A 27,652-nucleotide genomic window follows, 5' to 3' on the forward strand; every position below is an offset into this window, starting at 1 on the left:
GCTTCAATGTGTTACACATAGAGTGGCTTGGATGTATAGCCCAAAGAGACCAAGGCAGGTCAAAGACGGCAGCGTGTTCTGGCCGGGAACGGCAGGGTAGCCTAGTGGTTAGAGTGGAGGGAAGGCAGGTAGCCTAGTGGTTAGAGTGGAGGGGCGGCAGGTAGCCTAGTGGTTAGAGTGGAGGGGCGGCAGGTAGCCTAGTGGTTAGAGCGTTGGTCAGTTCAAACCCCTGAGCTGACAAGGTACAAATCTGTCGTTCTGCCCCTGAACGAGGCAGTTAACCCACTGTTCCTAGGCCGTCATTGAAAATAAGAATTTGTTCTTAACTGACTTCCCTGGTTAAATAAAGGTTAAAAAAAAAAAGAAAGAAAGAAGAATTACCTGCAGTGACATTGGCTCCCTTATAAATACAGATATAATAATTATAGTAGTAAATAACTGATTATTATATCCTACAAACGAATAATCCTACAATTAAACGACCTTTCTTCAAATGTCCCTAACTATGTAAATATACTGCATTAACATTTGTGTGACTGAATCCCCGTGTGGAATTCAACTGTATGAATATAGAATGTAAAAAAAAAAGCAAATTCCACCCCTTACAAAGACGCTTAGAAATTAGCATTTGTATTTACAATATTTACAATATCAAATACATATGTGGGAGAAGCAGAATGCTTGAAGTTTACAGAGTATGTAAATTAAACAGTATATGAATATGTTGTATGTGTTCTCGTCCAAAATGTCACCCTATTCACTATAAACTACATTAGATAGGATCAGAGCTCTAAATAGGGAATAGGGTGCAGCCAAATAGTGTATCATTATTAGGGGCCATGGCTGTCACTTTAATAGAAGGAGTTCACTTAGCATATCCTAGTAGGTACCGCACTCAGCTGCGGCCAATCAGGAGGCCTGAGCGTGCCTATTGGCCGAGGCTGCGGAGGATGCCTTGTGCCGTTTGATGGGGGGGGGTTTCTCTAGTTTTCTCTCTCTTCTCTCCTCTTTTCTGTGCTCATCCATTCATCCGCTGTAGTCAGCATAATACAGGAGGTGGGGAGAGGAGCCAGAGACCGGAGAGACAGGAGCTGAGAAACGGAGAGAGAGAGAGAGAGAGAGAGAGAGAGAGAGAGAGAGAGAGAGAGAGAGAGAGAGAGAGACAGAGAGAAAGAGAGAGAGACAGAGAGAGAGAGAGAGAGAGAGAGAGAGAGAGAGAGAGAGACAGAGAGACAGAGAGAGAGAAAGAGAGAGAGAGAGAAAACAGGCTGTCTGCCTCAGGACCACTGCATCTCCACTAAATCTCTAGGCTGTCACACCAGCGCACAGCAGAGGAGAGGAGGAGAGAGCGGCGAAGAGTGATTTCAATAAGGACATCATTGGTACGTTATCTGGGACAAACATCGTCTGTCACGAAGATCAAACTTAAAAAAGGAAAACTAGGTGAAAGGAAACGTCCCTTAGGATCATCCATTGGATTTGTCAGATTGTTCCTGTTTCTCTTCAGAAGAAAACATTGGATTCTGTCTATATTCAGAAAAAAACATTGGATTCTGTCTATATTCAGAAAGAAGTCAAGGCAAGAGAAGGATAACCCGTACTGGGACTGTTTGCTCCCTAACAGCTGAGTCAATCATACAGTAGGAGTGCAGGGGTGTTTCTGAGCTGGTTTCTCTGCACTACTCTCTCATTCTGCTACTGAAGACACATTTGGAGTAGGAGAGGATTTCTCAATGTCTGACACATTCTTACTGACTGATTTCCTACTCAAGTATTTATTTTTGACTGACTGATGAACTGAGCTCGTTGCTCGTTGTTGCTACTGTTTTTCTGCTACTGCACAACTCTCTGATACCACTGTCCTGTCTGAGCATCCTCCTTCTCCCCCTCCTCGGCACCTCTGTCCTCCTCTTCCACTTCTACTCTGCCAGTTGATGTCTTTTCTCTGCATACTCTCCCACTGCTCTGCAGAACAACACACTCATGGTCGATGCCAAGGACCGTAAAATGAAATGTCTGACATTCCTCTTGATGCTCCCAGAGTCAGTTAAGAGCAAGTCGGCGAGCTCGAAGAGCTCCAAAAAGACAGTTAACGTCGGTGGCGCTTCCGGGGGTAGTACCGGGTCCAAGCTGCCGCCGGTGTGCTACGAGATCATTACCCTGAAGAAGAAGAAGAAGATGGCAGCAGATATATTCCCCAGTGCTAAGAAGCAGGGTGGAGGGTCGTCGGCCACAGTGCAGGAGTACCAACAACAGAACCTGAATAATAACAATACAATTCAGAACTGTAACTGGCAGGGGCTGTACTCTACCATACGAGAGAGGTAGGTGACACTAACTAACTAACCAAGTTACTAACTAACAAACTAACTAACCCATATAATATATATATATATAGTTGAAACAAACTAACTAATACACATACTAGAGAGGTAGGTGACACTAACTAGAGAACTAACTAACTCATATACTAGATAGATAGGTGACACTAACTAACTACACTAATATATGAGAGAGGAAGGTGAACTAACTAACTAGCTAACTAGCTAACTGACTGACTAACTAACTAACTAACTAACCAACAAACAAACTAACTCATATACAAGAGAGGTAGGTCACACTAACTAACTAACTAACGAACTAACTCATATACTAAAGAGGTAGGTAAAACTAACTAACTAACTCATATACCATAGAGGTAGTTGACACTAACTAAAGAACTAACTAACTCATATACTAGATAGATAGGTGACACTAACTAACTACCCTAATATATGAGAGAGGAAGGTGAACTAACTAACTAGCTAACTAGTTAACTAGCTAACTGACTGACTAACTAACTAACTAACTAACTAACTAATTAACTAACTAACTAACTAACTAACTAATATACAAGAGAGGTTGGTGACACTAACTAACTCACTCATATACTAGAGAGGTAGGTCACACTAACTAACTAACTCATATACTAAAGAGGTAGGTAAAACTAACTAACAACTAACTCATATACTAGAGCGGTAGGTGACACTAACTAACTAACTAACTAACTAACTAACTAACTAACTAACTAACCTAACTAACCCCTATTCTAGAGAGGTAGGTGACACTAACTAACTAACTAACTAACTCATATACTAGACAGGTAGGTGACACTAACTTACTTATATACTAGACAGGTAGGTGACACTACCTAACTAACTAACTCATATACTAGACAGGTAGATGACACTAACTAACTAACCCCTATTCTAGAGAGGTAGGTGACACTAACTAACTAACAAACTCATATACTAGACAGGTAGGTGACACTAACTAACTAACTAACTAACTCATATACTAGACAGGTAGGTGACACTAACTAACTAACTCATATACTAGACAGGTAGATGACACTAACTAACTAACCCCTATTCTAGAGAGGTAGGTGACACTAACTAACTAACAAACTCATATACTAGACAGGTAGGTGACACTAACTAACTAACTTATATACTAGAGAGGTAGGTGACACTAACTAACTAACTCATATACTAGACAGGTAGATGACACTAACTAACTAACTTATATACTAGACAGGTAGTGACACTAACTAACTAACTAACTCATATACTAGACAGGTAGGTGACACTAACTAACTAACTCATATACTAGAGAGGTAGGTGACACTAACGAACTAACTCATATACTAGAGAGGTAGGTGACACTAACTAACTAACTTATATACTAGACAGGTAGATGACACTAACTAACTAACTTATATACTAGACAGGTAGGTGACACTAACTAACTAACTAACTCATATACTAGACAGGTAGGTGACACTAACTAACTAACTCATATACTAGACAGGTAGATGACACTAACAAACTCATATACTAGGAGAGTAGGTGACACTAACTAACTAACTAACTCATGCTACAGAAGTAGGTGACACTAACTTACTCATGTTCACTAGCTCCTTTTGGATATTTACACTTTGCTGTTCTGGGTCAGGTCCCAGGCTGGACAGTGAGCAGAGACCAGGGAATCATACAGTAACAGAATCTCAACATCTTCTAGGACAGAGACCAGGGAATCATACTGTAATGTAACCTCAACATCTTCTAGAACAGAGACCAGGGAATCATACTATAACAGAATCTCAACATGTTCTAGAACACAGACCAGGGAATCATACTGTAATGTAACCTCAACATCTTCTAGAACAGAGACCAGGGAATCATACTATAACAGAATCTCAACATGTTCTAGAACACAGACCAGGGAATCATACTGTAATGTAACCTCAGCATCTTCAAGAACACAGACCAGGGAATCATACTGTAATGTAACCTCAGCATCTTCTAGAACAGAGACCAGGGAATCATACTGTAATGTAACCTCAACATATTCTAGAACACAAACAGGGAATCATACTGTAATGTAACCTCAGCATCTTCTAGAACACAGACCAGGGAATCAAACTGTAATGTTACGTCAACATATTCTTGAACACAAACAGGGAATCATACTGTAATGTAACCTCAACATATTCTAGAACACAGACCAGGGAATCAAACTGTAATGTTACGTCAACATATTCTTGAACACAAACAGGGAATCATACTGTAATGTAACCTCAACATATTCTAGAACACAAACCAGGGAATCATACTGTAATGTAACCTCAGCATCTTCTAGAACACAGACCAGGGAATCATACTGTAATGTTACCTCAGCATCTTCAAGAACACAGACCAGGGAATCATACTGTAATGTTACGTCAACATATTCTAGAACACAGACCAGGAAATCATACTGTAATGTTACCTCAACATCTTCTAGAACACAGACCAGGGAATCATACTGTAATGTTACCTCAGCATCTTCTAGAACACAGACCAGGGAATCATACTGTAATGTAACCTCAACATCTTCTAGAACACAGACCAGAGAATCATACTATAACAGAATCTCAACATGTTCTAGAACACAGACCACGGAATCATACGGTAATGTAACCTCAACATCTTCTAGAACACAGACCAGGGAATCATACTGTAATGTAACCTCAACATCTTCTAGAACACAGACCAGGGAATCATACTGTAATGTAACCTCGACATCTTCTAGAACACAGACCAGGGAATCATACTATAACAGAATCTCAACATGTTCTAGAACACAGACCAGGGAATCATACTGTAATGTTACCTCAGCATCTTCTAGAACACATACCAGGGAATCATACTGTAATGTTACCTCAGCATCTTCTAGAACACAGACCAGGGAATCATACTGTAATGTTACCTCAGCATCTTCTAGAACACAGACCAGGGAATCATACTGTAATGTTACCTCAGCATCTTCTAGAACACAGACCAGGGAATCAAACTGTAATGTTACCTCAGCACTTGGTAGAGCAGGTGTATTCATATCTTACCCCACAAAGTCTGTAGTAGTGGTGGTCTTAATCAGTCCCTTATATGAGAGGAAGAATGAAAAACATAACGGATCTGACTACAAGGTCCAGAACTCAGTTTGGGGGCTCTCAACCCAGAACAGGTTTGTACACTACTATATGAGTGAGATAGGTACAGTAACTGTGTACCACAGGCTGAACAGGAATCATCATCTTGTAGACCCATGCACAGGCAATCATAGTGTAACTTGGCCTGAGCACTGAGAAAGCATCTACTATAGATCCAGGACCAGCCTGGGTACTCTCCTCTAGAGCCTGGACCAGCCTGGGTACTCTCCTCTAGAGCCAGGACCAGCCTTGTTATTCTCCTCTTGAGCCTGGACCAGCCTGGGTACTCTCCTCTAGAGCCAGGACACAGATCAGGTTATTCTCCTCTAGAGCCAGGACCAGCCTGGTTATTCTCCTCTAGAGCCAGAACACTGACCAGGTTATTCTCCTCTAGAGCCTGGACCAGCCTGGGGACTCCCCTCTAGAGCCTGGACCAGCCTGGGTACTCTCCTCTAGAGCCAGGACACAGAGCAGGATATTCTCCTCTGGAACCAGGACCAGCCTGGGTACTCTCCGCTAGAGCCAGGACCAGCCTGGGTACTCTCCTCTAGAGCCTGGACCAGCCTGGGTACTCTCCTCTAGAGCCTGGACCAGCCTGGGTACTCTCCTCTAGAGCCAGGACCAACCTGGGTACTCTCCTCTAGAGCCTGGACCAGCCTGGGTACTCTCCTCTAGAGCCTGGACCAGCCTGGGTACTCTCCTCTAGAGCCCGGACCATCCTGGGTGCTCTCCTCTAAAGCCAGGACCAGCCTGGTTATTCTCCTCTAGAGCCTGGACCAGCCTGGGAACTCTCCTCTAGAGCCTGGACCAGCCTGGGAACTCTCCTCTAGAGCCAGGACACAGAGCAGGTTATCCGGGTATTGAGTAGGGTTAAAACATTACAGTAACGTTCCCCAAACTCCCTGGTTTTCCAGAAACCATTTTAGTAGGAGTGCAGATATAGGATTAGTTTAACCTGTAGATCACAACGAACACAACTATTGTATATGGACGGTGAGGACCAGGGTCAGTATCAGAGTAGGAATGGTGATCTAGGATCAGGTCATAAAGCGTCTCAGTAGGAATGGTGATCTAGGATCAGGTCATAAAGAGTCTCAGTAGGAGTGGTAATGTAGAATCAGGTCATAAAGAGTCTCAGTGGGAGTGGTGATCTAGGATCAGGTCATAAAGAGTCTAAGTAGGAGTGGTGATCTAGGATCAGGTCATAAAGAGTCTCAGTAGGAGTGGTGATCTAGGATCAGGTCATAAAGAGTCTCAGTAGGAGTTGTGAACTAGGATCAGGTCATAAAGAGTCTCAGAGTAGGAGATCTACTATCAGGTCATAAAGAATCTCAGTAGGAGTTGTGATCTAGGATCAGGTCATAAAGAATCTCAGAGTAGGTGATCTAGGATCAGGTCATAAAGAGTCTCAGTAGGAATAGTGATCTAGGATCAGGTCATAGTCTCAGTAGGAGTGGTGATCTAGGATCAGGTCATAAAGAGTCTCAGTAGAAATGGTGATTTAGGATCAGGTCATAAAGAGTCTCAGAGTACCTGATCTAGGATCAGGTCATAAAGAGTCTCAGAGTAGGTGATCTAGTATCAGGTCATAAAGAATCCCGGAGTAGTTGATCTAGGATCAGGTCATATAGAGTCTCAGAGTAGGTGATCTAGGATCAGGTCATAAAGAATCTCAGAGTAGGGGATCTAGGATCAGGTCATAAAGAGTCTCAGTAGGAATAGTGATCTAGGATCAGGTCATAGTCTCAGTAGGAGTGGTGATCTAGGATCAGGTCATACAGAGTCTCAGTAGGAATGGTGATTTAGGATCAGGTCATAAAGAGTATCAGTAGGAGTTGTGATCTAGGATCAGGTCATAGTCTCAGTAGGAGTTGTGATCTAGGATCAGGTCATAAAGAGTCTCAGTAGGAGTGGTGATCTAGGATCAGATCATAAAGAGTCTCAGTAGGAGTGCTGATCTAGGATCAGGTCATAAAGAGTCTCAGAGTAGGTGATCTAGTATCAGGTCATAAAGTGTCTCAGAGTAGCTGATCTAGGATCAGGTCATAAAGCGTCTCAGAGTAACTGATCTAGGATCAGGTCATAAATAGTCTCAGAGTAGCTGATCTAGGATCAGGTCATAAAGAGTCTCAGAGTAGGTGATCTAGGATCAGGTCATAAAGAGTCTCAGAGTACCTGATCTAGGATCAGGTCATAAAGAGTCTCAGAGTAGGTGATCTAGTATCAGGTCATAAAGTGTCTCAGAGTACCTGATCTAGGATCAGGTCATAAAGAGTCTCAGAGTAGGTGATCTAGTATCAGGTCATAAAGAATCTCAGAGTAGGTGATCTAGGATCAGGTCATAAAGCGTCTCAGAGTAACTGATCTAGGATCAGGTCCTACATTGTCTCCGAGTAGGTGATCTAGGATCAGGTCATAAAGAGTCTCAGTAGGAGTGGTGATCTAGGATCAGGTCATAAAGAGTCTCAGTAGGAGTGGTGATCTAGGATCAGGTCATAAAGAGTCTCAGTAGGAGTGGTGATCTAGGATCAGGTCATAAAGAGTCTCAGAGAAGGAGATCTACTATCAGGTCATAAAGAATCTCAGTAGGAGTTGTGATCTAGGATCAGGTCATAAAGAATCTCAGAGTAGGTGATCTAGGATCAGGTCATAAAGAGTCTCAGTTGGAATAGTGATCTAGGATCAGGTCATAGTCTCAGTAGGAGTGGTGATCTAGGATCAGGTAATAAAGAGTCTCAGTAGGAATGGTGATTTAGGATCAGGTCATAAAGAGTATCAGTAGGAGTTGTGATCTAGGATCAGGTCATAGTCTCAGTAGGAGTGCTGATCTAGGATCAGGTCATAAAGAGTCTCAGAGTAGGTGATCTAGTATCAGGTCATAAAGTGTCTCAGAGTACCTGATCTAGGATCAGGTCATAAAGAGTCTCAGAGTAGGTGATCTAGTATCAGGTAATAAAGAATCTCAGTAGGAGTGGTGATCTAGGATCAGGTCATAAAGAGTCTCAGAGTAGGTGATCTAGTATCAGGTCATAAAGTGTCTCAGAGTACCTGATCTAGGATCAGGTCATAAAGAGTCTCAGAGTAGGTGATCTAGGATCAGGTCATAAAGAGTCTCAGTAGGAGTGGTGATCTAGGATCAGGTCATAAAGAGTCTCAGTAGGAGTGGTGATCTAGGATCAGGTCATAAAGAGTCTCAGAGTAGGTGATCTAGGATCAGGTCATAAAGAGTCTCAGAGTAGGTGATCTAGGATCAGGTCATAAAGAATCTCAGAGTAGGAGTGGTGATCTAGTATCAGGTCATAAAGAATCTCAGAGTAAAGAATCTCAGAGTAGGTGATCTAGGATCAGGTCATAAAGAGTCTCAGTAGGAGTGGTGATCTAGGATCAGGTCATAAAGAGTCTCAGTAGGAGTGGTGATTTAGGATCAGGTTATAAAGAGTCTCAGAGTAGGTGATCTAGGATCAGGTCATAAAGAGTCTCAGAGTAGGTGATCTAGGATCAGGTCATAAAGAATCTCAGAGTAGGTGATCTAGGATCAGGTCAAAAAGAGTCTCAGAGTAGGTGATCTAGGATCAGGTCATAAAGAATCTCAGAGTAGGGGATCTAGGATCAGGTCATAAAGAGTCTCAGTAGGAATAGTGATCTAGGATCAGGTCATAGTCTCAGTAGGAGTGGTGATCTAGGATCAGGTCATAAAGAGTCTCAGTAGGAATGGTGATTTAGGATCAGGTCATAAAGAGTATCAGTAGGAGTTGTGATCTAGGATCAGGTCATACATTGTCTCCGAGTAGGTGATCTAGGATTAGGTCATAAAGAGTCTCAGAGTAGGTGATCTAGGATCAGGTCATAAAGAGTCTCAGTAGGAATAGTGATCTAGGATCAGGTCATAGTCTCAGTAGGAGTGGTGATCTAGGATCAGGTCATAAAGAGTCTCAGTAGGAATGGTGATTTAGGATCAGGTCATAAAGAGTATCAGTAGGAGTTGTGATCTAGGATCAGGTCATACATTGTCTCCGAGTAGGTGATCTAGGATTAGGTCATAAAGAGTCTCAGAGTAGGTGATCTAGGATCAGGTCATAAAGAGTCTCAGAGTAGGTGATCTAGGATCAGGTCATAAAGAGTCTCAGTAGGAGTGGTGATCTAGGATCAGGTCATAAAGAGTCTCGGTAGGAGTGGTGATTTAGGATCAGGTTATAAAGAGTCTCAGAGTAGGTGATCTAGGATCAGGTCATAAAGAGTCTCAGAGTAGGTGATCTAGGATCAGGTCATAAAGAGTCTCAGTAGGAGTGGTGATCTAGGATCAGGTCATAAAGAGTCTCGGTAGGAGTGGTGATTTAGGATCAGGTTATAAAGAGTCTCAGAGTAGGTGATCTAGGATTAGGTCATAAAGAGTCTCAGAGTAGGTGATCTAGGATCAGGTCATAAAGAGTCTCAGAGTAGGTGATCTAGGATCAGGTCATAAAGAGTCTCAGTAGGAGTGGTGATCTAGGATCAGGTCATAAAGAGTCTCAGTAGGATCTAGTGGTCATGTAGGAGTGGTGATCAGGATCAGGTAAAAGAGTCTCAGAGTAGGTGATCAGGATCAGGTCATAAAGAGTCTCAGAGTAGGTGATCAGGTCAGGTCATAAAGAATCTCAGAGTAGGTGATCTAGGATCAGGTCATAAATAGTCTCAGAGTAGGTGATCTAGGATCAGGTCATAAAGAATCTCAGAGTAGGGGATCTAGGATCAGGTCATAAAGAGTCTCAGTAGGAATAGTGATCTAGGATCAGGTCATAGTCTCAGTAGGAGTGCTGATCTAGGATCAGGTCATAAAGAGTCTCAGAGTAGGTGATCTAGTATCAGGTCATAAAGAATCCCGGAGTAGTTGATCTAGGATCAGGTCATATAGAGTCTCAGAGTAGGTGATCTAGGATCAGGTCATAAAGAATCTCAGAGTAGGGGATCTAGGATCAGGTCATAAAGAGTCTCAGTAGGAATAGTGATCTAGGATCAGGTCATAGTCTCAGTAGGAGTGGTGATCTAGGATCAGGTCATACAGAGTCTCAGTAGGAATGGTGATTTAGGATCAGGTCATTAAGAGTATCAGTAGGAGTTGTGATCTAGGATCAGGTCATAGTCTCAGTAGGAGTTGTGATCTAGGATCAGGTCATAAAGAGTCTCAGTAGGAGTGGTGATCTAGGATCAGATCATAAAGAGTCTCAGTAGGAGTGCTGATCTAGGATCAGGTCATAAAGAGTCTCAGAGTAGGTGATCTAGTATCAGGTCATAAAGTGTCTCAGAGTAGCTGATCTAGGATCAGGTCATAAAGCGTCTCAGAGTAACTGATCTAGGATCAGGTCATACATTGTCTCCGAGTAGGTGATCTAGGATCAGGTCATAAAGAGTCTCAGAGTAGGTGATCTAGGATCAGGTCATAAAGTGTCTCAGAGTACCTGATCTAGGATCAGGTCATAAAGAGTCTCAGAGTAGGTGATCTAGTATCAGGTCATAAAGTGTCTCAGAGTACCTGATCTAGGATCAGGTCATAAAGAGTCTCAGAGTAGGTGATCTAGTATCAGGTCATAAAGAATCTCAGAGTAGGTGATCTAGGATCAGGTCATAAAGCGTCTCAGAGTAACTGATCTAGGATCAGGTCCTACATTGTCTCCGAGTAGGTGATCTAGGATCAGGTCATAAAGAGTCTCAGTAGGAGTGGTGATCTAGGATCAGGTCATAAAGAGTCTCAGTAGGAGTGGTGATCTAGGATCAGGTCATAAAGAGTCTCAGTAGGAGTGGTGATCTAGGATCAGGTCATAAAGAGTCTCAGAGAAGGAGATCTACTATCAGGTCATAAAGAATCTCAGTAGGAGTTGTGATCTAGGATCAGGTCATAAAGAATCTCAGAGTAGGTGATCTAGGATCAGGTCATAAAGAGTCTCAGTTGGAATAGTGATCTAGGATCAGGTCATAGTCTCAGTAGGAGTGGTGATCTAGGATCAGGTCATAAAGAGTCTCAGTAGGAATGGTGATTTAGGATCAGGTCATAAAGAGTATCAGTAGGAGTTGTGATCTAGGATCAGGTCATAGTCTCAGTAGGAGTGCTGATCTAGGATCAGGTCATAAAGAGTCTCAGAGTAGGTGATCTAGTATCAGGTCATAAAGTGTCTCAGAGTACCTGATCTAGGATCAGGTCATAAAGAGTCTCAGAGTAGGTGATCTAGTATCAGGTAATAAAGAATCTCAGAGTAGGTGATCTAGGATCAGGTCATAAAGCGTCTCAGAGTAACTGATCTAGGATCAGGTCATACATTGTCTCCGAGTAGGTGATCTAGGATCAGGTCATAAAGAGTCTCAGTAGGAGTGGTGATCTAGGATCAGGTCATAAAGAGTCTCAGTAGGAGTGGTGATCTAGGATCAGGTCATAAAGAGTCTCAGAGTAGGTGATCTAGGATCAGGTCATAAAGAGTCTCAGAGTAGGTGATCTAGGATCAGGTCATAAAGAATCTCAGAGTAGGAGTGGTGATCTAGTATCAGGTCATAAAGAATCTCAGAGTAGGTGATCTAGGATCAGGTCATAAAGAATCTCAGAGTAGGGGATCTAGGATCAGGTCATAAAGAGTCTCAGTAGGATCTAGGATCAGGTCATAGTCTCAGTAGGAGGTGATCTAGGATCAGGTCATAAAGAGTCTCAGTAGGAATGGTGATTTAGGATCAGGTCATAAAGAGTATCAGTAGGAGTTGTGATCTAGGATCAGGTCATACATTGTCTCCGAGTAGGTGATCTAGGATTAGGTCATAAAGAGTCTCAGAGTAGGTGATCTAGGATCAGGTCATAAAGAGTCTCAGAGTAGGTGATCTAGGATCAGGTCATAAAGAGTCTCAGTAGGAGTGGTGATCTAGGATCAGGTCATAAAGAGTCTCAGTAGGAGTGGTGATCTAGGATCAGGTCATAAAGAGTCTCAGAGTAGGTGATCTAGGATCAGGTCATAAAGAGTCTCAGAGTAGGTGATCTAGGATCAGGTCATAAAGAATCTCAGAGTAGGAGTGGTGATCTAGTATCAGGTCATAAAGAATCTCAGAGTAGGTGATCTAGGATCAGGTCATAAAGAGTCTCAGTAGGAGTGGTGATCTAGGATCAGGTCATAAAGAGTCTCAGTAGGAGTGGTGATTTAGGATCAGGTTATAAAGAGTCTCAGAGTAGGTGATCTAGGATCAGGTCATAAAGAGTCTCAGAGTAGGTGATCTAGGATCAGGTCATAAAGAATCTCAGAGTAGGTGATCTAGGATCAGGTCAAAAAGAGTCTCAGAGTAGGTGATCTAGGATCAGGTCATAAAGAATCTCAGAGTAGGGGATCTAGGATCAGGTCATAAAGAGTCTCAGTAGGAATAGTGATCTAGGATCAGGTCATAGTCTCAGTAGGAGTGGTGATCTAGGATCAGGTCATAAAGAGTCTCAGTAGGAATGGTGATTTAGGATCAGGTCATAAAGAGTATCAGTAGGAGTTGTGAACTAGGATCATGTCATAAAGAGTCTCAGAGTAGGTGATCTAGGATCAGGTCATAAAGAGTCTCAGAGTAGGTGATCTAGGATCAGGTCATAAAGAGTCTCAGAGTAGGTGATCTAGGATCAGGTCATAAAGAGTCTCAGTAGGAGTGGTGATCTAGGATCAGGTCATAAAGAGTCTCAGTAGGAGTGGTGATTTAGGATCAGGTTATAAAGAGTCTCAGAGTATCTAGGATCAGGTCATAAAGAGTCTCAGAGTAGGTGATCTAGGATCAGGTCATAAAGAGTCTCAGTAGGAGTGGTGATCTAGGATCAGGTCATAAAGAGTCTCGGTAGGAGTGGTGATTTAGGATCAGGTTATAAAGAGTCTCAGAGTAGGTGATCTAGGATTAGGTCATAAAGAGTCTCAGAGTAGGTGATCTAGGATCAGGTCATAAAGAGTCTCAGAGTAGGTGATCTAGGATCAGGTCATAAAGAGTCTCAGTAGGAGTGGTGATCTAGGATCAGGTCATAAAGAGTCTCAGTAGGAGTGGTGATTTAGGATCAGGTTATAAAGAGTCTCAGAGTAGGTGATCAAGGATCAGGTCATAAAGAGTCTCAGAGTAGGTGATCTAGGATCAGGTCATAAAGAATCTCAGAGTAGGTGATCTAGGATCAGGTCATAAATAGTCTCAGAGTAGGTGATCTAGGATCAGGTCATAAAGAATCTCAGAGTAGGGGATCTAGGATCAGGTCATAAAGAGTCTCAGTAGGAATAGTGATCTAGGATCAGGTCATAGTCTCAGTAGGAGTGCTGATCTAGGATCAGGTCATAAAGAGTCTCAGAGTAGGTGATCTAGTATCAGGTCATAAAGTGTCTCAGAGTACCTGATCTAGGATCAGGTCATAAAGAGTCTCAGAGTAGGTGATCTAGTATCAGGTCAGAAAGAATCTCAGAGTAGGTGATCTAGGATCAGGTCATAAAGCGTCTCAGAGTAACTGATCTAGGATCAGGTCATACATTGTCTCCGAGTAGGTGATCTAGGATGAGGTCATAAAGAGTCTCAGTAGGAGTGGTGATCTAGGATCAGGTCATAAAGAGTCTCAGTAGGAGTGGTGATCTAGGATCAGATCATAAAGAGTCTCAGAGTAGGTGATCTAGGATCAGGTCATAAAGAGTCTCAGAGTAGGTGATCTAGGATCAGGTCATAAAGAATCTCAGAGTAGGAGTGGTGATCTAGTATCAGGTCATAAAGAATCTCAGAGTAGGTGATCTAGGATCAGGTCATAAAGAGTCTCAGTAGGAGTGGTGATCTAGGATCAGGTCATAAAGAGTCTCAGTAGGAGTGGTGATTTTAGGATCAGGTTATAAAGAGTCTCAGAGTAACTCAGGTCATCATTGTCTCTCAGAGTAGGTGATCTAGGATCAGGTCATAAAGAGTCTCAGTAGGAGTGGTGATCTAGGATCAGGTCATAAAGAGTCTCAGTAGGAGTGGTGATCTAGGATCAGGTCATAAAGAGTCTCAGAGTAGGTGATCTAGGATCAGGTCATAAAGAGTCTCAGAGTAGGTGATCTAGGATCAGGTCATAAAGAATCTCAGAGTAGGAGTGGTGATCTAGTATCAGGTCATAAAGAATCTCAGAGTAGGTGATCTAGGATCAGGTCATAAAGCGTCTCAGTAGAGTCTCAGGTGGAGTGGTGATCTAGGATCAGGTCATAAAGAGTCTCAGTCTCCGAGTGGTGATTTAGGATCAGGTCATAAAGAGTCTCAGAGTAGGTCAGTCTCAGAGATCTAGGATCAGGTCATAAAGAGTCTCAGAGTAGGTGATCTAGGATCAGGTCATAAAGAATCTCAGAGTAGGTGATCTAGGATCAGGTCATAAAGAGTCTCAGAGTAGGTGATCTAGGATCAGGTCATAAAGAATCTCAGAGTAGGGGATCTAGGATCAGGTCATAAAGAGTCTCATCTAGTAGGTCATAAAGAGTCTCAGAGTGGTGATCTAGGATCAGGTCATAGTCTCAGTCAGGTCAGTGGTGGTGATCTAGGATCAGGTCATAAAGAGTCTCAGTAGGATCTAGGATGGTGATCTAGGATCAGGTCATAAAGAGTCTCAGTAGGAGGATGATCTAGTTGGTGAGTAGGACTGATCTAGGATCAGGTCATAAAGAGTCTCAGAGTAGGTGATCTAGGATCAGGTCATAAAGAGTCTCAGAGTAGGTGATCTAGTGATCAGGATCAGGTCATAAAGAGAGTCTCAGGTCATAAGTCTCAGTAGGAGTGGTGATCTAGGATCAGGTCATAAAGAATCTCAGAGGAGGGTGATCTAGGATCAGGTCATAAAGAGTCTCAGTAGGAGTGGTGATCTAGGATCAGGTCATAAAGAGTCTCAGTAGGAGGGAATAGTGATCTAGGATCAGGTCATAGTCTCAGAGTAGGTGATCAGTAGGAGTGGTGATCTAGGATCAGGTCATAAAGAGTCTCAGTAGGAATGGTGATCTAGGATCAGGTCATAAAGAGTCTCAGTAGGAGTGGTGATCTAGGATCAGGTCATAAAGAGTCTCAGAGTAGGTGATCTAGGATCAGGTCATAAAGAGAGAGTAGGTGATCTAGGATCAGGTCATAAAGAGTCTCAGGTGAGTGGTGATCTAGGATCAGGTCATAAAGAATCTCAGAGTAGGTCAGTGGTAACTGATCTAGTATCAGGTCATAAAGAATCTCTCAGAGGGAGGTGATCTAGGATCAGGTCATAAAGAGTCTCAGTAGGAGTGGTGATCTAGGATCAGGTCATAAAGAGTCTCAGAGTAGGTGATCTAGGATCAGGTCATAAAGAGTCTCAGAGTAGGTGATCTAGGATCAGGTCATAAAGAGTCTCAGAGTAGGTGATCTAGGATCAGGTCATAAAGAGTCTCAGTAGGAGTGGTGATCTAGGATCAGGTCATAAAGAGTCTCAGAGTAGGTGATCTAGGATCAGGTCATAAAGAGTCTCAGAGTAGGTGATCTAGGATCAGGTCATAAAGAATCTCAGAGTAGGAGTGGTGATCTAGTATCAGGTCATAAAGAATCTCAGAGTAGGTGATCTAGGATCAGGTCATAAAGAGTCTCAGTAGGAGTGGTGATCTAGGATCAGGTCATAAAGAGTCTCAGTAGGAGTGGTGATCTAGGATCAGGTCATAAAGAGTCTCAGAGTAGGTGATCTAGGATCAGGTCATAAAGAGTCTCAGAGTAGGTGATCTAGGATCAGGTCATAAAGAATCTTAGAGTAGGAGTGGTGATCTAGTATCAGGTCATAAAGAATCTCAGAGTAGGTGATCTAGGATCAGGTCATAAAGAGTCTCAGTAGGAGTGGTGATCTAGGATCAGGTCATAAAGAGTCTCAGTAGGAGTGGTGATTTAGGATCAGGTTATAAAGAGTCTCAGAGTAGGTGATCTAGGATCAGGTCATAAAGAGTCTCAGAGTAGGTGATCTAGGATCAGGTCATAAAGAATCTCAGAGTAGGTGATCTAGGATCAGGTCATAAAGAGTCTCAGAGTAGGTGATCTAGGATCAGGTCATAAAGAATCTCAGAGTAGGGGATCTAGGATCAGGTCATAAAGAGTCTCAGTAGGAATAGTCATCTAGGATCAGGTCATAGTCTCAGTAGGAGTGGTGATCTAGGATCAGGTCATAAAGAGTCTCAGTAGGAATGGTGATTTAGGATCAGGTCATAAAGAGTATCAGTAGGAGTTGTGATCTAGGATCAGGTCATCAAATCAAATCAAATCAAATCAAATGTATTTATATAGCCCTTCGTACATCAGCTGATATCTCAAAGTGCTGTACAGAAACCCAGCCTAAAACCCCAAACAGCAAACAATGCAGGTGTAAAAGCACGGTGGCTAGGAAAAACTCCCTAGAAAGGCCAAAACCTAGGAAGAAACCTAGAGAGGAACCAGGCTATGTGGGGTGGCCAGTCCTCTTCTGGCTGTGCCGGGTAGAGATTATAACAGAACATGACCAAGATGTTCAAATGTTCATAAATGACCAGCATGGTCGAATAATAATAAGGCAGAACAGTTGAAACTGGAGCAGCAGCACAGTCAGGTGGACTGGGGACAGCAAGGAGTCATCCTGTCAGGTAGTCCTGGGGCACGGTCCTAGGGCTCAGGTCCTCCGAGAGAGAGAAAGAAAGAGAGAATTAGAGAGAGCATATGTGGGGTGGCCAGTCCTCTTCTGGCTGTGCCGGGTCATACATTGTCTCCGAGTAGGTGATCTAGGATCAGGTCTTAAAGAGTCTCAGAGTAGGTGATCTAGGATCAGGTCATAAAGAGTCTCAGAGTAGGTGATCTAGGATCAGGTCATAAAGAGTCTCAGTAGGAATAGTGATCTAGGATCAGGTCATAGTCTCAGTAGGAGTGCTGATCTAGGATCAGGTCATAAAGAGTCTCAGAGTAGGTGATCTAGGATCAGGTCATAAAGAGTCTCAGTAGGAGTGGTGATCTAGGATCAGGTCATAAAGAGTCTCAGTAGGAGTGGTGATTTTAGGATCAGGTTATAAAGAGTCTCAGAGTAACTGATCTAGGATCAGGTCATACATTGTCTCCGAGTAGGTGATCTAGGATCAGGTCATAAAGAGTCTCAGTAGGAGTGGTGATCTAGGATCAGGTCATAAAGAGTCTCAAATCTAGGATCAGGTCATAAAGAGTCTCAGAGTAGGTGATCTAGGATCAGGTCATAAAGAGTCTCAGAGTAGGTGATCTAGGATCAGGTCATAAAGAGTCTCAGAGTAGGTGATCTAGGATCAGGTCATAAAGAGTCTCAGAGTAGGTGATCTAGGATCAGGTCATAAAGAGTCTCAGAGTAGGTGATCTAGGATCAGGTCATAAAGAGTCTCAGTAGGAGTGGTGATCTAGGATCAGGTCATAAAGAATCTCAGAGTAGGAGTGGTGATCTAGTATCAGGTCATAAAGAGAGTCTGATCTAGGATCAGGTCAGAGTCATAGGATCAGGTCATAAAGAGTCAGGTCATAAAGAGTCTCAGTGGTGAACTAGGTCAGGTCATCAGTAGGAGTGTGATCTAGGATCAGGTCATAAAGAGTCTCAGTAGGAGTTGTGATCTAGGATGAGGTCATAAAGAGTCTCAGTAGGAGTTGTGATCTAGGATGAGGTCATAAAGAGTCTCAGTAGGAGTGGTGATCTAGGATCAGATCCGCTCTCTTATTCATTACGATTTATAAGGCAAAACTGATCTTGGATCAGCGATCATACTCTGATACACTCAAGTTAACAATCGGGTAATGACATTCGTTATATTCTTTCCAATGTGCTGAATTCTGCATTAAGGGGTGTTAATGTGAGGAATGATTCCCATCTCTGTAAGCTAAAGAGTTGTAATTAACCGAGTATTGAATTCTTGCCAAAAGCTAGTAGACCATTTAACAGCTGCATCCAGAGGTCTTCTGTTTTCTCCTGAGCAACAGAACAAAGTAGAGGCCATGTAGTCAATTCAGTTCCTGAAATTAAATTGTGTGAGATTGAATGTGATTGCCTGTGGCTATAAATCCGTGTAGTAGTAGGAGTTACCTTTTTCATATTGATTCTCCTTGATTTATTTAATTCCATTTTTAATTGTCCTTGTCAATCCCTCTCTTGAGATCTCTCTCTCTCTCTCTCTCTCTCTCTCTCTCTCTCTCTCTCTCTCTCTCTCTCTCTCTCCCTCTCTTCTCTCTCTCTCTCTCTCTCTCTCTCTCCCTCTCTCTCTCTCTCTCTCTCTCTCTCTCTCTCTCTCTCCCTCTTTCTCTTTCCCTCTCTCTCTCAATCTAGATAGTACTCTATGTGAGAGATACGATCAAAACAGTGACAGTACGATCAAAGATCCCCTGACACAACCTTTCTCTCTGTCGACCAGTAATATATTAGGGGTTGACATAAAATACCGAACAGGTTACTACTCTGTCCAATGAAGTCCTTCAATCATTCTCTGATCTGTTTCTCAGGAACTCTGTGATGTTCAACAATGAGTTGATGGCCGACGTTCACTTTGTGGTTGGACAAACAGGAGGGACGCAGAGACTACCAGGACACAGGGTAAGGGCCAGTATCCTTAATATCATTACTGTCAGGATCCTTACTGTTAGTATCATTACTGTTAGTATCATTAGTGTTAGTATCATTAGTGTTAGTTTCATTACTGTCAGTATCATTACTGTTAGTATCATTAGTGTTAGTTTCATTACTGTCAGTATCATTAGTGTTAGTATCATTACTGTTAGTATCATTACTGTTAGTATCATTAGTGTTAGTATCATTACTGTTAATATCATTACTGTTAGTATCATTACTGTTAGTATCATTACTGTTAGTATCATTAGTGTTAGTGTCATTACTGTTAATATCATTACTGTTAGTATCATTAGTGTTAGTATCATTACTGTCAGTATCATTAGTGTTAGTATCATTACTGTTAATATCATTACTGTTAGTATCATTACTGTTAGTATCATTAGTGTTAGTATCATTAGTGTTAGTATCATTACTGTTAGTATCATTACTGTTAGTATCATTAGTGTTAGTATCATTACTGTTAGTATCATTACTGTTAGTATCATTAGTGTTAGTATCATTAGTGTTAGTATCATTACTGTTAGTATCATTAGTGTTAGTATCATTAGTGTTAGTATCATTACTGTTAGTATCATTACTGTTAGTATCATTAGTGTTAGTATCATTAGTGTTAGTATCATTACTGTTAGTATCATTACTGTTAGTATCATTAGTATCATTAGTGTTAGTATCATTAGTATCATTAGTGTTAGTATCATTAGTGTTAGTATCATTAGTATCATTAGTGTTAGTATCATTAGTATCATTAGTGTTAGTATCATTAGTGTTAGTATCATTAGTATCATTAGTATCATTACTGTTAGTATCATTAGTATCATTAGTGTTAGTATCATTCGTATCATTACTGTTAGTATCAGTAGTATCATTACTGTTAGTATCATTAGTATCATTAGTGTTAGTATCATTAGTGTTAGTATCATTAGTATCATTAGTATCATTAGTGTTAGTATCATTAGTGTTAGTATCATTAGTATCATTAGTATCATTAGTGTTAGTATCATTAGTATCATTAGTATCATTACTGTTAGTATCATTAGTATCATTAGTGTTCAGTATCATTAGTGTTAGTATCATTAGTATCATTAGTGTTAGTATCATTAGTATCATTAGTGTTAGTATCATTAGTGTTAGTCATCATTAGTATCATTAGTATCATTAGTGTTAGTATCATTAGTGTTAGTATCATTAGTATCATTAGTATCATTAGTGTTAGTATCATTAGTATCATTACTGTTAGTATCATTAGTGTTAGTATCATTAGTGTTAGTATCATTACTGTTAGTATCATTAGTGTTAGTATCATTAGTGTTAGTATCATTAGTATCATTAGTGTTAGTATCATTAGTATCATTAGTGTTAGTATCATTAGTATCATTAGTATCATTAGTGTTAGTATCATTAGTGTTAGTATCATTAGTATCATTAGTATCATTAGTGTTAGTATCATTAGTATCATTAGTTTAGTATCATTAGTATCATTAGTTTAGTATCATTAGTATCATTAGTGTTAGTATCATTACATTAGTGTTAGTATTAGTATCATTAGTGTTAGTATCATTAGTGTTAGTATCATTAGTATCATTAGTGTTAGTATCATTAGTCATAATATCATTAGGGGTTAGTATCATTAGTGTTAGTATCATTAGTATCATTAGTGTTAGTATCATTAGTGTTAGTATCATTAGTATCATTAGTGTTAGTATCATTAGTATCATTAGTGTTAGTATCATTAGTATCATTAGTGTTAGTATCATTAGTATCATTAGTGTTAGTATCATTAGTATCATTAGTGTTAGTATCATTCATTAGTACTGTTAGTAGTATCATTAGTATCATTACTGTTAGTATCATTAGTATCATTAGTGTTAGTATCATTAGTATCATTAGTGTTAGTATCATTAGTGTTAGTATCATTAGTATCATTAGTGTTAGTATCATTAGTATCATTAGTGTTAGTATCATTAGTATCATTAGTGTTAGTATCATTAGTGTTAGTATCATTAGTATCATTAGTGTTAGTATCATTAGTATCATTAGTGTTAGTATCATTAGTATCATTAGTGTTAGTATCATTAGTATCATTACTGTTAGTATCATTAATATCATTACTGTTAGTATCATTAGTATCATTAGTGTTAGTATCATTAGTATCATTACTGTTAGTATCATTAGTGTTAGTATCATTACTGTTAGTATCATTAGTATCATTAGTGTTAGTATCATTAGTATCATTACTGTTAGTATCATTAGTATCATTAGTATCATTAGTGTTAGTATCATTAGTGTTAGTATCATTAGTATCATTAGTGTTAGTATCATTAGTATCATTAGTATCATTACTGTTAGTATCATTAGTATCATTAGTGTTAGTATCATTAGTATCATTAGTGTTAGTATCATTAGTATCATTAGTATCATTAGTATCATTACTGTTAGTATCATTAGTATCATTAGTGTTAGTATCATTAGTATCATTAGTATCATTACTGTTAGTATCATTAGTATCATTAGTGTTAGTATCATTACTGTTAGTATCATTAGTGTTAGTATCATTAGTGTTAGTATCATTAGTGTTAGTATCATTACTGTTAGTATCATTACTGTTAGTATCATTAGTATCATTAGTGTTAGTATCATTACTGTTAGTATCATTAGTGTTAGTATCATTAGTGTTAGTATCATTACTGTTAGTATCATTACTGTTAGTATCATTACTGTTAGTATCATTAGTATCATTAGTGTTAGTATCATTAGTGTTAGTATCATTAGTATCATTAGTGTTAGTATCATTAGTATCATTAGTGTTAGTATCATTAGTGTTAGTATCATTAGTATCATTAGTATCATTACTGTTAGTATCATTAGTATCATTAGTGTTAGTATCATTCGTATCATTACTGTTAGTATCATTAGTGTTAGTATCATTAGTATCATTAGTGTTAGTATCATTAGTGTTAGTATCATTAGTATCATTAGTATCATTACTGTTAGTATCATTAGTATCATTAGTATCATTAGTGTTAGTATCATTAGTGTTAGTATCATTAGTATCATTAGTATCATTAGTGTTAGTATCATTAGTATCATTAGTGTTAGTATCATTACTGTTAGTATCATTAGTATCATTAGTATCATTACTGTTAGTATCATTAGTATCATTAGTGTTAGTATCATTAGTGTTAGTATCATTAGTATCATTAGTGTTAGTATCATTAGTATCATTGGTGTTAGTATCATTAGTGTTAGTATCATTAGTATCATTAGTATCATTAGTGTTAGTATCATTAGTGTTAGTATCATTAGTATCATTAGTATCATTACTGTTAGTATCATTAGTATCATTAGTGTTAGTATCATTAGTGTTAGTATCATTAGTATCATTAGTATCATTAGTGTTAGTATCATTAGTATCATTAGTGTTAGTATCATTAGTGTTAGTATCATTAGTATCATTAGTATCATTAGTGTTAGTATCATTAGTGTTAGTATCATTAGTATCATTAGTATCATTAGTGTTAGTATCATTAGTATCATTACTGTTAGTATCATTAGTGTTAGTATCATTAGTGTTAGTATCATTACTGTTAGTATCATTAGTGTTAGTATCATTAGTGTTAGTATCATTAGTATCATTAGTGTTAGTATCATTAGTATCATTAGTGTTAGTATCATTAGTATCATTAGCGTTAGTATCATTAGTATCATTAGTATCATTAGTATCATTAGTGTTAGTATCATTACTGTTAGTATCATTAGTGTTAGTATCATTAGTGTTAGTATCATTACTGTTAGTATCATTAGTGTTAGTATCATTAGTGTTAGTATCATTAGTATCATTAGTGTTAGTATCATTAGTATCATTAGTGTTAGTATCATTAGTATCATTAGTGTTAGTATCATTAGTGTTAGTATCATTAGTATCATTAGTGTTAGTATCATTAGTATCATTAGTGTTAGTATCATTAGTATCATTAGTGTTAGTATCATTAGTATCATTAGTGTTAGTATCATTAATATCATTACTGTTAGTATCATTAGTATCATTAGTATCATTACTGTTAGTATCATTAGTATCATTAGTGTTAGTATCATTAGTATCATTAGTGTTAGTATCATTAGTGTTAGTATCATTAGTATCATTAGTGTTAGTATCATTAGTATCATTAGTGTTAGTATCATTAGTATCATTAGTGTTAGTATCATTAGTGTTAGTATCATTAGTATCATTAGTGTTAGTATCATTAGTATCATTAGTGTTAGTATCATTAGTATCATTAGTGTTAGTATCATTAGTATCATTACTGTTAGTATCATTAATATCATTACTGTTAGTATCATTAGTATCATTAGTGTTAGTATCATTAGTATCATTACTGTTAGTATCATTACTGTTAGTATCATTAGTGTTAGTATCATTACTGTTAGTATCATTAGTATCATTAGTGTTAGTATCATTAGTATCATTACTGTTAGTATCATTAGTATCATTAGTATCATTAGTGTTAGTATCATTAGTGTTAGTATCATTAGTATCATTAGTGTTAGTATCATTAGTATCATTAGTATCATTAGTATCATTACTGTTAGTATCATTAGTATCATTAGTGTTAGTATCATTAGTATCATTAGTGTTAGTATCATTAGTATCATTAGTATCATTAGTATCATTACTGTTAGTATCATTAGTATCATTAGTGTTAGTATCATTAGTATCATTAGTATCATTACTGTTAGTATCATTAGTATCATTAGTGTTAGTATCATTACTGTTAGTATCATTAGTGTTAGTATCATTAGTGTTAGTATCATTAGTGTTAGTATCATTACTGTTAGTATCATTACTGTTAGTATCATTAGTATCATTAGTGTTAGTATCATTACTGTTAGTATCATTAGTGTTAGTATCATTAGTGTTAGTATCATTACTGTTAGTATCATTACTGTTAGTATCATTAGTATCATTAGTGTTAGTATCATTAGTATCATTACTGTTAGTATCATTAGTATCATTAGTGTTAGTATCATTAGTATCATTACTGTTAGTATCATTAGTATCATTAGTATCATTAGTGTTAGTATCATTAGTGTTAGTATCATTAGTGTTAGTATCATTAGTGTTAGTATCATTACTGTTAGTATCATTAGTGTTAGTATCATTAGTATCATTACTGTTAGTATCATTAGTATCATTAGTGTTAGTATCATTAGTATCATTAGTGTTAGTATCATTAGTATCATTAGTATCATTAGTGTTAGTATCATTAGTGTTAGTATCATTAGTATCATTAGTATCATTAGTGTTAGTATCATTAGTGTTAGTATCATTAGTGTTAGTATCATTAGTGTTAGTATCATTAGTATCATTAGTATCATTAGTGTTAGTATCATTAGTGTTAGTATCATTAGTGTTAGTATCATTAGTATCATTAGTATCATTAGTGTTAGTATCATTAGTGTTAGTATCATTAGTATCATTACTGTTAGTATCATTAGTATCATTAGTGTTAGTATCATTAGTATCATTAGTGTTAGTATCATTAGTATCATTAGTGTTAGTATCATTAGTATCATTAGTATCATTAGTGTTAGTATCATTAGTGTTAGTATCATTAGTATCATTAGTGTTAGTATCATTAGTATCATTAGTGTTAGTATCATTACTGTTAGTATCATTAGTATCATTAGTGTTAATATCATTACTGTTAGTATCATTAGTATCATTAATATCATTACTGTTAGTATCATTACTGTTAGTATCATTAGTGTTAGTATCATTAGTGTTAGTATCATTAGTATCATTAGTGTTAGTATCATTACTGTTAGTATCATTAGTATCATTAGTGTTAATATCATTACTGTTAGTATCATTAATATCATTACTGTTAGTATCATTACCATTAGTATCATTACTGTTAGTATCATTACTGTTAGTATCATTACTGTTAGTATCATTAATGTCATTACTGTTAGTATCATTAATATCATTACTGTTAGTATCATTAGTATCATTACTGTTAGTATCATTACTGTTAGTATCATTACTGTTAGTATCATTAATGTCATTACTGTTAGTATCATTACTGTTAATATCATTAGTGTTAGTATCATTCGTATCATTAGTGTTAATATCATTAATATCATTACTGTTAGTATCATTACTGTTAGTATCATTAGTATCATTACTGTTAGTATCATTACTGTTAGTATCATTAGTGTTAGTATCATTAGTATCATTACTGTTAGTATCATTACTGTTAATATCATTAGTGTTAGTATCATTCGTATCATTAGTGTTAATATCATTAATATCATTACTGTTAGTATCATTACTGTTAGTATCATTAGTATCATTACTGTTAGTATCATTACTGTTAGTATCATTAGTATCATTACTGTTAGTATCATTACTGTTAGTATCATTAGTGTTAGTATCATTAGTATCATTACTGTTAGTATCATTACTGTTAGTATCATTAGTATCATTACTGTTAGTATCATTACTGTTAGTATCATTACTGTTAGTATCATTAGTATCATTACTGTTAGTATCATTACTGTTAGTATCATTAATATCATGACTGTTAGTATCATTACTGTTAGTATCATTAGTGTTAGTATTATTAGTATCATTAGTGTTAGTATCATTAATATCATGACTGTTAGTATCATTAGTATCATTACTGTTAGTATCATTAGTGTTAGTATCATTAATATCATGACTGTTAGTATCATTAGTATCATTACTGTTAATATCATTAGTGTTAGTATCATTACTGTTAATATCATTACCATTAATATCATTACTGTTAGTATCATTAGTGTTAGTATCATTACTGTTAATATCATTACCATTAGTATCATTACTGTTAGTATCATTACTGTTAGTATCATTACTGTTAGTATCATTAGTGTTAGTATCATTAGTGTTAATATCATTACTGTTAGTATCATTACCATTAGTATCATTACTGTTAGTATCATTAGTGTTAGTATCATTAGTGTTAATATCATTACTGTTAGTATCATTACCATTAGTATCATTACTGTTAGTATCATTAGTGTTAGTATCATTAGTGTTAATATCATTACTGTTAGTATCATTACCATTAGTATCATTACTGTTAGTATCATTAGTGTTAGTATCATTAGTGTTAATATCATTACCATTAGTATCATTACCATTAATATCATTACTGTTAGTATCATTAGTGTTAGTATCATTAGTGTTAATATCATTACTGTTAGTATCATTAGTGTTAATATCATTACTGTTAGTATCATTAGTGTTAATATCATTACTGTTAATATCATTAGTGTTAGTATCATTACTGTTAGTATCATTAGTATCATTACTGTTAGTATCATTACTGTTAGTATCATTAGTGTTAGTATCATTAGTGTTAGTATCATTACTGTTAGTATCATTAGTGTTAGTATCATTAGTGTTAGTATCATTACTGTTAATATCATTAGTGTTAGTATCATTAGTGTTAGTATCATTACTGTTAATATCATTAGTGTTAGTATCATTAGTGTTAGTATCATTACTGTTAATATCATTAGTATCATTAGTATCATTAGTGTTAGTATCATTAGTGTTAGTATCATTACTGTTAGTATCATTAGTATCATTAGTATCATTAGTGTTAGTATCATTACTGTTAGTATCATTACTGTTAGTATCATTAGTGTTAGTATCATTAGTGTTAGTATCATTACTGTTAGTATCATTAGTGTTAGTATCATTAGTGTTAGTATCATTACTGTTAGTATCATTAGTATCATTAGTATCATTAGTGTTAGTATCATTACTGTTAGTATCATTAGTATCATTAGTATCATTAGTGTTAGTATCATTACTGTTAGTATCATTAGTATCATTAGTATCATTAGTGTTAGTATCATTACTGTTAGTATCATTAGTGTTAGTATCATTACTGTTAGTATCATTAGTGTTAGTATCATTACTGTTAGTATCATTAGTGTTAGTATCATTAGTGTTAGTATCATTACTGTTCATATCATTAGTGTTACTATCATTACATCATCATCATCTGTCAGTATCGGTACCGTTACTATCATCACATAGACTCTGCTTCGTCGCTTCATAGCAGACAACACTGTAGGTTTAGAAGGAGGAATCCTTTGTGTTCCTCTCTCACTTCCTTCGTCATGTGTCTTTCAGACGCCACTCAATTATTTAACTACATGAGGCTAAAGGATGAAGGGAGGGAGACAGGAGGAGGAGGAGGAGGAGGAGGATGAAGGGGAGGGGAAGGATGGAGAGACTGAGACAGACAGTTGAGTGAAGGAGGAGGAGGAAGAGGAGGAAAGATGGAGAGAGGGAGTGGAGTGGAGGAGGAGGAGAAGGACTGAGAGACAGACAGACAGTTGAGTGAAGGAGGAGGAGGAGGAGGAGGAGGAGGAAGAGGAAGAGGAGGAGAGATGGATAGAGGGAGTGGAGTGGAGGAGGAGGAGAAGGAGGGGAAGGACAGAGAGACTGAGACAGACAGTTGAGTGAAGGAGGAGGAGGAGGAGGAAGAGGAAGAGGAGGAGAGATGGAGAGAGGGAGTGGA

General features: G+C 37.9%; 1 protein-coding gene across 1 annotated transcript in view; it reads left to right on the forward strand.

Annotated features, from left to right (window-relative positions):
• The first annotated feature begins 1,102 nt into the window (after positions 1–1,102).
• Positions 1,103–27,652, forward strand: part of btbd3b (BTB (POZ) domain containing 3b) — a 45,027-nt gene continuing 18,477 nt past the window's right edge. The window contains exons 1-2 of the mRNA XM_065007797.1: positions 1,103–2,324; positions 18,950–19,040. Coding sequence (XP_064863869.1) covers positions 1,984–2,324; positions 18,950–19,040 — 432 coding nt within the window. The 5' untranslated portion in view covers positions 1,103–1,983. The remainder of the gene's footprint in view (positions 2,325–18,949; positions 19,041–27,652) is intronic.

Source organism: Oncorhynchus nerka, linkage group LG23 (genome assembly GCF_034236695.1).
Source record: "Oncorhynchus nerka isolate Pitt River linkage group LG23, Oner_Uvic_2.0, whole genome shotgun sequence".
NCBI classification, from domain to species: Eukaryota; Metazoa; Chordata; class Actinopteri; order Salmoniformes; family Salmonidae; genus Oncorhynchus; species Oncorhynchus nerka.